This window comes from Plasmopara halstedii (genome assembly GCF_900000015.1).
Source record: "Plasmopara halstedii genome assembly, contig: Scaffold_202, whole genome shotgun sequence".
Classification (NCBI taxonomy): domain Eukaryota; phylum Oomycota; class Peronosporomycetes; order Peronosporales; family Peronosporaceae; genus Plasmopara; species Plasmopara halstedii.
In genome coordinates this window covers 71,996-85,340 of record NW_020187123.1, presented here as the reverse complement: position 1 = coordinate 85,340, position 13,345 = coordinate 71,996, and the positions used below count along the sequence as shown (strand labels likewise).

The 13,345-nt window shown below is 43.8% G+C and overlaps 3 protein-coding genes across 3 annotated transcripts; 2 read left to right on the top strand and 1 right to left on the bottom strand.

The window, feature by feature from the left end:
- Window positions 1-5,385: 5,385 nt before the first annotated feature.
- Window positions 5,386-5,669, bottom strand: PHALS_02507 (uncharacterized protein; the record flags this gene model as incomplete). The annotated part of the gene is made up of 2 exons (XM_024720468.1): window positions 5,386-5,474; window positions 5,558-5,669. 2 exons carry the CDS (start codon window positions 5,667-5,669, stop codon window positions 5,386-5,388), a joined length of 201 nt encoding a protein of 66 aa, XP_024572776.1.
- A 3,458-nt stretch (window positions 5,670-9,127) lies between these two features.
- On the top strand, window positions 9,128-9,595 carry PHALS_02506 (RxLR-like protein; the record flags this gene model as incomplete). The annotated part of the gene is made up of 1 exon (XM_024720457.1): window positions 9,128-9,595. The coding sequence occupies one exon, from the start codon at window positions 9,128-9,130 to the stop codon at window positions 9,593-9,595; it is 468 nt and encodes a 155-aa protein (XP_024572775.1).
- Window positions 9,596-9,639: 44 nt separating this feature from the next.
- On the top strand, window positions 9,640-11,693 carry PHALS_02505 (aminotransferase; the record flags this gene model as incomplete). Its single annotated transcript, XM_024720446.1, has 5 exons — window positions 9,640-9,666; window positions 9,733-9,782; window positions 10,212-10,519; window positions 10,577-10,647; window positions 10,707-11,693. The coding sequence occupies 5 exons, from the start codon at window positions 9,640-9,642 to the stop codon at window positions 11,691-11,693; spliced, it is 1,443 nt and encodes a 480-aa protein (XP_024572774.1).
- Window positions 11,694-13,345: the final 1,652 nt, after the last annotated feature.

Below are 13,345 nucleotides of genomic sequence, written 5' to 3'. Positions count from 1 at the left end.
GATAGTTTTCTTTTGTTAACCACTAATTCATTATTCGATTTGCTTCAAACCCTACAAAGTCCAAAAGCTGGACTCTCTCATTACCGCGATAGCGCAGACACTCACCCAAAGCTGATGTCTGAGGACCATGAACACTTTTCGAGACACATCGAAACTTTCAGCGTCAATACTCTTTTGGAAACCATTCGATTGCACAACTGCGAATACTGCATGGGACGGTTGTAGTATGGAAGGTGTAAAAGCGAGCGCGCTTCTGGCTGCCGAGCAGCACTGTGGTACTCGCAGATATATTTAATATATGGCAGCATCGAACATCTGTACTCTGCGTGTCCGCTTCTCTCTCGGCTAAGAAGTATGAGGGGAAGGGCTAACACGAAGGTTCATTTAACAACTCCCGCGCGATAGAAGTAAAAGAGATTTTTGCGCTGCAGCGGGCCACGGTCCAAGATGAATATAAACTGCATATCGCGTAATATTGCTGGAACGGTTTGACACGTCGCAGGTTCCGTATGTACCTTCAATGGGATAGTGAGGTGTAGCAAGAAACTGTCGTATTCTGAGGCAAAGTGAGTAGGAGTAAGTGTGACTGTGTTTTGCAGTCTCAGGTTCCAGGTTCGGTAGAGTCTAAAACGAATTTTTGTGTTTTGCGGCTTTGTGTGCCGGGACCGTTAAGAACGAGCGACTATGAGTCACAAATTTAAGATCCTGGTACCAAGCTTATTAACAGTGGCTCATCCTTGTCACAATGTAATGGTATCACTGGATTAGCAATACCGTTAAATGGCCCACCGTGCAAAACCGTACAGCTCCACGTGCTAGTGGAGAAAAATATTATTCAGCTCTTGATGGAGTGACTCGAATATTGCAACGTTCTTGAGTCTCCGCTCATTACCACTGGCAGCGGTATTAATAGAACTTGAAATATATGTCTTGGGGATGTTTGCAGCAATGTGCAAGACGGTGATTTAACCTATGATATGAGTGGTACCGAAGGAGGAGGTGATCCTAAGAGCTCACCACCCGTCATCACGGAAAATTATGTCATTGAAGGCAATCAGTACAAGATATGAGCTACTTGATCGTTATCATTCATTTTTAACGAATATTACGTGGTGACAAGAGCCCCACTGAATTTATTTCGCCTCGGATTGGAAAGTGCGCCATGCGATCGATCTAATTCCTGGAATCAAATACTGAGTCATACATCAAGGATCGTACCAAATAGTCAATGTGATCTCATTAATGCTTTTTTCTGCGCAATGAACGAACTGAAAAGAACATGTCTGCACTTGGCGTCGATTTTTTCGCGTCCTGGGGCTAACGGTAGGAGACGAAGTGTGCATGCCTGTAATAGACTATATGAAGATACATTTTTGGTGCAAACGCCGATCGTTTAAATTTGTATGAGCAGCATGGATAGTTATACTTTCTTCATTGCTCTAAACGGTGTCAGTAACTATATGGATAGATCCCGAGGAGCAGTCATTTTCTATTAATTACGGTAAGCACTCCAAACATAATCCACTTGAGATACCACATGGGCTGCATAAGACACCAGCAACATTTAGACATCTAGCGGAGCAGCTGTTCGAGCCAAATCGTGATTTTGTACAAACCTATTCTGACATTATACAAGTCCGAAGTCCTGTGGATCACAGAGAGTCGACCTGAAACGCCCGCGAGCGGTACTCAAGTGTATGTACTTTAAGTACCTGTTTGCCAAATTGGAGTGTGTAACCTATTTAACGCAAGAATAACGATCATTGTAGATTCGCCAGTGCTTTGTCGCTGCAAAGCTAAGTTAGTGGCTGGACCTGTCCAACTTCGTGCACAAGTACAGTGCGAATTACACGACATGACTTACCTTATTGCTAGTCTTTATAGAATAGATATGGAATGATGACGAAGGATAGCTGCATTACAACTCGGACTCAATTTGTGGTAATTGTCTTGTGATAAAGTTCTTGATGATAGATAATCATATGACTCAAACGACACTTTTTGAATGACCACCTCAAAAACGAGAGAACATACTGCCTAGTAAGTTGTATGCACTGCTAGTCCAACATGATTAAGCTGGTGCGCACATGTGTGCGCATTTGAAAAACTGTTAGCAAAATTGATCTTGTCCGCATACGGCGATACACAAGCAATCCTGCCGGTGTCATAAAAGTGTTAACTAACACTTTTATGGCAGTATGGTTGCTTTTTTGTTTACAAATATGACCAGTAATACTGGCATTGTGGTCTTGTGAGCCCTGTGAGCAGGATGGATATCTTGCTGCTGCCAGGTAAGCTGTCAAGCATTCCTCTACAACGGTTTTTTGACAGGGCTTACCAGTAGCGATAGAGATCCGCGCTTAACAGCGAAGTTTCGGCGAGCCGTTCAAGAAGCTGATCATTGGATTAAGCGTATCATCCTGAGACAGAACATCAGCCAAAACGCGTTAGTCAATAAGTGACAAATCGTTAATTTAGCGGAGCGACCGCAACGCTATAGCGAGATGCCAGCTTAAACGCAATGCATGATTCGTTGGGCTTAAGCTGGCATCTCGCTAAAGCGTCGAGGTACCCCCTTTTTTATTTGTTTGATGTAACCTTGATCCTTTTACATCACCACGAAGTAAATTTTGATCCTTGTTAAGATCCAGTTGAGTTGATTTGACTTGATCACATCAGCTCTGTCATATCTCATAGAGTAATCTGGGTTTCGATTTAATGAGAGAGTGCGTCATTTGCTGAGTAAGCGACGCTTCGACTGAGACCGAGGGGGTACTTGAAAGCAACATATAAATGCCAGATACAGGCGATACACACGGATGGATAAGTAGCGGGTGAAATTGCATTGATTACGTTTGACTTAATCTCCAAGATGAGTTTTGGCCTCGCTATTTTTTCGGTTCATTAAGGATCGTTGCCAGAACAATTTATCTGAGTTTTCAGCACATTGAGGAGAATGCAAAAAACAATTTGTGGTTTAAAAGGGATATCTGAAGTCAAGTCACAATCTTTTTTTACATGCCGCGTGCGCTATCAAATACGGAGAAACGTCTCAAGCATCCTCTGTCGCCGGACTACTTCTGATCTAGGGCAATGGTGATACGATGCTAAACCATTTAAACTTCCTTCAGGCACCCCGAAAGATGGTGCTGCTCAGATAGGTAACCCGATACTTAGCTGATATCAATATGGACCCTACCACATTTCTCGAAGAGAGTCGTCGTATCACCATGATTAAGAGATCACGAGAGTTAGCACCTTGATGTCTTTGTCGTCCCCAAATCCTTCACTACTCGATAAACAAAAAGTGACCGACTTCAATTTGTATTGTATTTTGAGATGAAGAGTTCACTGAATTCTTGTCCGTATCTGTTAATATGAAGAGGATACTCTTACTCGGAGAGCCCACCAGAATTTGTGGCAAGATTATACGGTGCCGTCTCTGCTTACAAATTAGCAAATTTCTGTCTGGCCTTCTATGTAGAAGAAATTTACCTCGCCCAGCGTAATGCGTTTCACTGACCGGTGGCTTGATCGGTAGCTGTACAGCAAGATCATGGAGATGGGCAAGGGTGTATACAGAAAATCACTGAGGTGGTGATTATCCATCTCGACGCTATATCTGGCAAAGACAAGCATCTAATGGCATTTCAGTCTGATATCTGCTTCACTTAAGCTGACTTGTAAACGTAAACGAGATGCAAGACGACGTGCGTTTTCCACCTGGTATAAAAAGGGATTAAGTTACTCTACAGCACATACGTCAACATTCGGTATGCAGCGTACGGTCATCTCTATGATTTACGACAGCTCCTGCTCCAACGCTAGACTGCACATTCGAAGAATGGCGGCCTGAAGAGTTAGAAAGCGCTCGCCGAACGACTTTGATTCCTCTTTTTGCTTTTTCCTGGAGACGAGGCCTGCACGAGTAAAAACATAAGGGATCCAGGTCCGGGGCGAAACTCCCTACGGCTTGGATGCCCGGGACCTGTAGCAGTCTTATTAGTTTTTCCGATTGCAAACAGGTAGTCTCGACTTGCTGAGCCAATTTCAGCGTGTAATACTAAGCAAGATGGCGTCTGATCCCCGCGGAAGTTTGACGCATTATTTTCCACCGCAACCAACGAGTGTGTATTGCGGATTTCTAGCACATGAATGGTAAAGCACCAAAAGACACCTTTGTTCAGTGGACTACTATTATTATATGCAAAATGCAGTCTCTTTTTGATACAAATATTCGCTGACATGAAGGAGGTGCTGCACAGCATTCTAAGCTCTCGAGCAGGCTGATGGCTTTTATCAGTTGCTTTTGAAACAGTGACGATCCTCTCATGCAATGAGTATACTGATCGAATTTCTCTTGAAGAGGTTGATCTTGAACTTTAATGCACCGGTGTCGTTGGAGATGCAGATATTCTGACCGCATCGAGACTACGCGCAAACAAGATTCGACGACATATTCGCCCAAGGTTGCCCAGATACAAAAATCCAGCGCGGACATCTACACCAACCACTTCCTAGCAATAGTAATGCGTAATCACATTTAGATGAATATGCGATGATTCGACAACTTACAGACGAGATGATGTCGATTAGTCTTATTGTATCGACAGAGTAAAACCGAATTCACTTTGTGTAGGTGTCAAAGTAAACCAAAGGAAGACCGAATCCTATACACAAAGGCGAAGCTTATCACACCTTGCGCGGTCTTAATCAACCCTGATGAATTGAATAAGTCCAACGCTGCGGTATCTCTTCGTAAATATTTTGGAAGATTTCCTCCCTTGCAAACAACGTGTCCGTCTGGTAATCTGTGCGGATGACCAGAATTTAATAGTGCTAGCAATACAAAATTCGTCAAAACGTTTTTGCCAAGCGGCGCGATAAGTATCCGACACAATGGACACTGGCTAGCCTGTATGCAGAAACATTGTCGAGGAGCTGCTTGGCGGTCTCCTCATCGGTTAAAATTGTTTGACAGCAGTGAGATAAGCCTACTTACGCAGATAACCAAAAAAGGCCGCCATACATGTATTTTCCGGACGCGTCTTTTGAAGTAGAAACAATTACATCCATATATATGTACTGTTAACAATTTACAGTGGTCGGCGAAAGTCAATTGTTTGCCGCGTTTCATAGATTGTGCGTATGTGCTCATCTACTTGAACGTGTTAAGCAGTTATTACATAACAAGTGCGTCAATACCTGCCGAGGTGGTCATCCAAGGGGGTCGTGTGGTAATGTGGTCGGTGCTGTAAAACAGCTAGCATTCGAATAAGATGTATGGGTGCAAACATGCGTCCGTGCGCTTCGTTATAGCGACATTCAAGCTCTCAAACTTCTCGCTTCTCAAATCTTTTATTAAAGCGACACATGTTGCTAACACTAACAAATCGACTTTTCAGTTGGCAATCTCATGCGATAATTCATTTTTGAGACGGCGCAAAAACGTTTTCGCTCACACATTAAGCCAACTGGTTTATACCAAACATCAGAAAACCTATCAGCAACAGAGGATGACCTCTGCCACATCGTCTGTTGCATGGTTATGAAGCACCACGATACAGTCTTTTCGTATCTTGGTACGTAATTAGATTATTCTTGTTTGCAGCTGAATTTTCAAAATTGGAAGATATTATGCTTATTTCCTCCTCCAAAAAAATCGACATACCTTTAATTCTTGCATTAAAGGGCTCTGCCCTCGAGTGATATCGGTACCAGCAAGGCTGGTGTCTTTCGTGTTCTAGACACAGGACTCATTGAGCAGAAAAGTCGTGAAGACGGCCCTGGGGAGGTAGAAGTTTCTTAGCCACGCGAGCCTCGTGAATTCTGGATGCTCACAATTTTGACGTGGGAGAGTGTAACGGGGCTACACGTACCCTGGTATGAAAGGATGGGTCACACCAGATGGTGTGACCACACAATAGTGTGGCTCCACCTTGACAAGAAGCCACTACGTGGCTGGACTGCTTGTAGTTATACTTTCTACTATTTGATTAGGAAAAACTATTGATTTTAGATATAGTCGATTTTACCACGAATAAACAACAAAATGCAATTTACATTTTGAACGGAAGAGTTTATTTGCCTTGGGATAAGGTTGTGGTTACTCTTTAAGTAAGCGGATTGCGATCCGCTACACTCGTACTGAGAACGAAGGTCGGTGACCTTAGCTTAGCCTCCTCTTAGCAAAAGAGCTACAGCAGCCCCGCTACAATGCTACTTCATTTTGAAGTCCGGGGCCGATTCAACATCCTCTATCCAGATGGTAACATTATCCTCGTCTAAGTGTAAGTGGCTGGATTCCCAATGACCTCGGCCTAATGGTGGGTGTTATCTGTACTCCTAACAGCGCCCGATTGAGGCGTTTCTGAAAGTATCCCACCCGCACATTCTCATATCTGGTGAGCGCTTCTAGGTCAGCGATTCCCACCAGTTCTCTGATCGCGGGACTTCTAATAGGCATGACCTATTAGAAGTCCCGCGAGATATTTGTGTACTGTACCTATTCCTCGTGTCTAGCGGACCGAGGAATAGGTACACAAATATCTCATGTTCCGTTCTCTCAAAAGATACAATCCCTTCACGACTCAGTCGAAAAAAATGATAAGAAGCGCAACACAGTTCAACGGGGTTGCCGTGAACATTGCACATAGGAAGCTTTGCATCGGAGTCTGAATAACCAAATACAAATAAGTTGGACTCGTACACTCCACCCAGAACCAGAAATGAGAGCCTATAGAGGAACGTGTAATTTTAGTATGCTCAGCTACTCTGGAGGTCGAAAACTTTGAGTATAAACTCGATTGAGTACTTAAGCTACCCAGTTTACCAAATACAATGATAAAGCTGCCTTTATTACACGAATGCGCCTAGCAGTCCACTTGTACCAAAAGCACCTCTCACTCGGAGTCCAATCATCTTTATGAGTACAGATAGTTTAACACTCATATATTTTGCAATAACACAAGTTTGAGGTGGGTACAGCTGAAATGTTTCATAGCTCGCACGATTGTACAAAAGTGTCAGATTTAAATACCAATAGTAGAGATTTTACTCCGTTAAGCCGTCCCTACTAAGCTGTTGGTCCCACCGGGGACCGCACTTCACTCGTCTTCTAAAGTCATTGCACCACATGTGTAGGAACAACGAGCACTAACTATGTTTCGGGTCTTACTCCACTCTTTGAATTATCTGCACTTCGAAGCATACTCAAGCTAGAATCCCTTCTCGTGCAATTAACCAATGACACTCCGGAGAAGCTGTGGTCCTAGTGAGCGACGTTTTTAGTGCAATTTCGGTGAGGATGTTAAGGGTCTCTTTGATGACAATGAACGACACTCCGACTTCTGACCAAACACCTACATTCTCACCGGGCAATACACAGCCAAGCCTGTTGCTAATTAGGGGACACTCTCTACGCTTTGCCTTTCCTCTGCACGAGTTACGAGCTTTGTACTTTATCTTAACGCGAAAAAGTGTTACGATACATCGTCGCTTGTCCATAGTCTCCCCAGTGATCCTGTTTTGGCTTATAGACGCAGTTCACTCATCTACAAGCACACGAGTCATGCCAATACTTGCCTGAATCATGAACCGTGCTAATGGTAAAATTCGCTGACGTTGCTCACCGCAGGAGTACAGCGTTAATATACTAGTACGCACGGGTCTTTCGCTCACACCGAGAGCAAAAGGAGCGTCAAAACGTCGCTAAGCGAGCGATTTCTCGCCTCACAATTCATCACTTGTCAGATGTGCTACCTGACTTGGTACAGCAGTTGTAAGGAAGAGTTGTCCACTCCGTGCGGGATGATTTTGGGTACTAACAGCATGCTGGGATGCTAAAAAGTGTTTTTCTCAAATTGAGGATTGAGTGATCTAAAAGCTCCGTCTAATCCGTCTTGAGGTCTGACGAGTCAGCTGGAGCAACACGGTTTTCACTCATGCCAAACATGGCAAAGTACAAACGCAGCGCGGACGTCGAGGGAATATCCGTCTGCCTAAAGACTTGCTCGTAGAAAGCATGCATTGAATGCCTGTTTGGCCTTTTTCTTTTGCAATAGGCAAAGTTCGAAGGTGTGCTTATTCCGAAGTGGCAACGGCGCCACATCAATCTTGCCGAGAAGGAATCCGGAAACTCGGATGATTACTTAAAGAAGGTATTCATTTCATGTCATTAATGCTTACGAAGCACTGGTGTATCTACCCTCTCACTAAACATCTTGATCACAGCCTTATAATCAAGCCGTGCTTTGGGAAGGTCGACCTCTCTGAAGCTTGATCTCGTGAGAAGTTCGCCCGTTTGTACTTCTCAAGTGATTTTGGAGGGGACACGGAAGCCCAGATCTTCTGTACCACCGCAGATGAAACTTCTCCGGATACCGTGGAGCGGTTCAGTAGCCACTGCCTCTACGCGCTTAAAGATCTTCCATATCTAGTACTCCGTCTTGCCCTTGCGGCACAAAAGTAGTACTCCGCATTGAATGCGACCATGGCGAGTAGAAATTTAGTCTTTGTCCTCCTACCGAGAGCCTCTAAGGTAATATTTGCTCTGTAATTTCAAGAGAACTTAAATGTTGGATCAATACGATCTGGACTAACATCAAATATATTTGCTACCCCTTTTTATTCTAAGACTGACTTCATTTTCTTTTGTGTGGCGTGCAGCCTATGTATACCAAGAATTGACGTCCATCATTATTTCATTACTCACAAATGTTGCCAACACAAAAAAGAATGGATTTTGTTAAATTGTATGGCGCGCTAAAACATTAGAGATTACTTCGAAATTCAACAGTAAAAATAATACATAAGTCTGTCTGACTACTCCGATTTACGATTCTACAGTATTGTCGATTGAACAATCGATGTAAAGTTTAGACGTAAGTACACATTAGTATCGTACTTACCCATTCTATTTATATGGCATAACAATGGGAATGCAGCCGTAATATGTGATGCACTTTCCTAGCTTCCCTTCCATGCCCACCCTTTACATTTTCTTACAAATAAGGTCAGTCCATGCATAGTACTATCGCTTAGGTAGCGGCTTGGTTGATTTCCTGTCATCTTCTGCCCATTATCGAATATTCGTCGCACTTCACGAACATCGCCTCCAACTTCGTCGATGCGTCTTTACGCTTTGTCAGTCTCATTGCTTGCTGCTATCACTCTGCTGGCATGCGTGATTGCCTCGGCCGATTCAAACATGGTGTCCCAGATGAAACGTCGCTTATCTCAGGACGTGAGTGAAACGGAAATTACTGAGCTTTCGGAATCCAAGAAACCAACGGCGCAAGATATTGACAACGAAGAGAGGGCACAGCTTACACTATTGAGTGATAGTCAGGCGATAGTTGCTGTTGCCGAAAAAGCTGCGCATTCATCACCGAAAGTCCTCGGTGGCACAAGCGCTCTTGCAACTACAAAATTTGCTCTACAGAGCCAAAAAACAAGTCGTCTCCGACAACTTTTAGACAAAGTAATGAAAATCTCAGGTCTTCTTAAGAAGTTTCTCAACTTTTTCAAGAACAAGAAAACAAACACAGTCCCTAAGCTGGAGAATAAGCCGCACAATGCTTTTGATACTGTGTAAATCCTGCGGCTGACACTTTGCCAAAAACACTAACTGTCTTGTGCATGTGTTTGTATAATGATCAACAGTCGGTGAGTCAATTTTGTTTTATGCTTGCAGGAAAGTTTGATGGCCCGGTGTTAACTGAGTTTTTGTAGTCATTGTTTGGACTTGAATTGCGTTGTTGCCCCAAATCCAACTTACCCAGGTGTCTATTGTCGACAAGTGTGTGGAGAAGACATGTACAAGTACAAGAAGACTTGCATATACAAAATAAAAAAATAGTAAATTTGCTACTCATACGAAATTGGTGTTGTGATACATTATTTGTAAATTTTAAGATATTGATGTAGGTTAGAGTAAGCAAATTGTACATCAACGGATGTGGAGCAAATAATCATTACTTGGTTGGGAAGTGCAGTGCAGGTTACAGTCTTCGTCGTTGTTGCGTTGAAAACTTTGAAGCTTTAAAGCAAACTCTTAAAAATTACGCTTTAATTTATGAGCCCGATAACAGTTACCTTTCAGTTAATATTTACACTCGATTTATATATTAAAAGCTCCAAAATACAACTCGATAGCTGTGATGGAATTCTATTTATCAAAAACAATCTTTGTAAGAAATGGATTAATTTAGACCCACTCTTCATCCCCTTAACGTTCGTTGTATCTTAAGCAGTATCATGACCAAAACGGTGCTATGCATGAATCCTGGCCCTATCGAATTTGAGCCCCGTGTGCTCAAGTCGTTTGCCATGGAGGGCATCTCGCACGTCGATAAGACAGTGATTGAAGTCTTTGGACAGTGCCTTGAGAAGATGCGTAAAGTCTTTTTAGCTCCTGATGGACAGCCTCTCGTTGTAGCGGGTTCCGGCACACTTGGATGGGATATGGTCGGCGCTAACCTTGTTAACGAAGGCGACGATGTGCTTGTTGTCAATACTGGTGTGTTGTCTTCTAATAAAAGTAACAGATTCTAAATGCCTAACGAAATTGCAACAGGATACTTTGGTGACAATTTTGCCGAATGTCTTGAGCGTTATGGTGCAACGATCGCTCACCTCCGTTGCAAGGTATGAACGAAATGTATTTGTATCAGAACAACTTGCTAAATACTAAAAAATGAGTGCAGATTGGCGCACAACCTTCACTTTTAGAGTTGGAAAAGATTCTTCAAAGTGGAACAAGCTTCAAGGTCGTCACGATCACACATGTGGATACGTCCACGGGTGTTCGTGCTCATGTGAAAGAATTTGCAGCCGCTATCCGACGCTTTCAGCCTGATGCTGTCATTGTTGTGGATGGAGTTTGTGCTACTGGTGGCGAGGAGACGCGTATGAAATTATGGGACCTTGATGTGGTACTCACAGGCTCGCAGAAGTGTTTGGGCGTTCCTGCCGGTCTGAGTCTAATGGTCATTCGCCCTCGTGCGCTACATTTATTTGAAAAGAACACTTCAAAAGTTAAATATTATGTGGACTGGCGAAACTGGTTGCCGATCATGAAAAACTACGAGGCTCGGCAACCTAGTTACTTCGCAACGCCATCAGTAAATCACCTGTTTGCTCTCAACGTTGCGTTGGACATTTTACTTGAAAATGGTGGTATGGAACAGCGATTTAAAGAGCATCAGCTCGTCGGTGATGCTATAAAAGAGGCGATGAAGATGCTTGGTTGTTCGTTGGTGACCACAAGCGATAGCAGTGCAAACACATTGACATGCGTACGCTACCCTACTGGTGTAGGTGCTGCTGACTTCTTACCAAAGGTGGTGAAACGTGGTGTATCACTTGCTGGTGGTCTTCACAAGGTCATTAAGACGGATTACTTTCGTATTGGCCACATGGGTCCAAGCACTCGCCGTCTAGATCATATCTTGAAGACCGTGGAAGCAGTTGAGGCCGCGTTTATCGAATGTGGACACAAGGTGGCACAGCCTGGAAAAGCTGCTAAGGAGCTCAAAAAGAAGTTGCAAACGATCATTCCGATGCAACCAAAATGCTCTTTTGTCTACCACAGCTGTCCCGTACCTCCAAAGTGCCAGATTTACTCCATTGGTATGGTAATCGTCGCATTTGCTGCCGGATTTTTTATCTCGCAAGTGAAAGGAAAGAAGTGACTTTGAATGGAAAACCTTGCTCTTACATCGCAACTTGTTATCCTGTCACATTTGCTCAAACAAAAATATGTAACTACAAGTTCTAACATGTGTAGGTTTTGCATGGGTGACTCAATATGGAAAGTGGGTAAGTATGTATGTGCGAGGATGTGAAACGTGTCAACGTGGCCGCATGCGGCTCGTACATCAATTGTTTGGTAAAATTGACTCCCGACTTAGTGGGGGAAAAGATGTCAATCAAACTTCTCTCTCCCTCTATGAGTTTGTTATGCGCAGGGTACGCGACACTCTGGCTGAAAGCTAGAATGCGCAAAGTCGAAACGTCAATGCCAGAAGCAGGTAAATCTCACACGAATATGAAGTGAAGCGTATTTTTATTGCTGAATGCAGTTAGCCTTCTTGACTATGCAAATCTGAGTATTATAAGACTAAGTAGCGACCTTGCTACCTCGGAGTGCTCGAGAAAGTAGCGAAGATTAAACTATTTTATGAACGTTTCAAGAGAAGGCGAACTGTAAACAGCTCTATTCTGACGGAGCGACGACTCTACCATCTCTTATAACTCAGCTACAGTCTGTTCAAAAGCAGCGACGTGGTTCTGAACTGCTGGAGGTGCCTGAAGCAGTGCAAAGGCATGGCGAAACACAAATGGCACATCTAACCCGTCGCAAATTCGAATGCACGCTGTGCCTAGGGCTGCCACAACCGAGAGAAATCACGAGAGCAAGCCGCAGTAGGACCGACCTTCGAAAATCACTGCTCGTTAGCAAGCTGTGACCCACTTGCACGTAAAATTTTTCGTATGAGGGCGGATAAACAAGAGATTTCATCAGTATCTAGTGATGGCCGCTTTGGAAATCTGATCAAAATTGAGAATTGTTTTTGGCAAGATTGTCCTGACGCCTTGTTTACTTCGAAGTTAGTCTTGGAGATTGAAGGAAGCGCCATTTTTCAAAGCGTGCTTTCTCAGGCCAAACTATTTGGTCAGTATCCCTAGCTGCTTTGTCATGAGATAGAGCGGGACTTCATTGCAGGACTGGAGGTGATGGGTTTTCCCTAGACGTTCGTGCTGCGCTTTGTACTTCGTAATTTTAAGCATGAGTTGATGCCTTCAGCGGACAGACGATTCGCCTAAGATGGCTTGAAAATCTTTAGGCGGATTTGATAGCTCGTTTAGTCTACACTATGCGCAATTCGAGTAAGGTAATCTTCTGCACTCTCGCGTGCTTTCTTTCGGAACCCAAGCTCGTCCCTCATGGAGTTTTCGGCAGTGCTGTACTGAGCTCAGGTAGTACTTCTGAGGAGTGATGACCTGTAGGGGGTAGGATGCGCTCGCAAAGGAAATATCTGAGGCTATTTTCGCTCTTGGTGTGAGCGGAAGAGTTGCACACGAGGGTATGTTAACGCTGCGGCAAGCAACTATAGTTAAATTTACCATAAAACGTTGAGATGATTCGGATAGAATTTGCGAGGCACATTTACTAAGCAGGGCTCTCCGATCCATGACCAGCTTGCTGGTGACGCGCTGAGCATGCACTACTATTGCTCTGCGAAGTATCGCACCACTTTTCTACTGAGGACAAGGGCACTGATTTTGTAACCCATGCAGAAGCGCTGCGAGTGCCTCTTTAACGGTGAAGGAATTAGTCGGT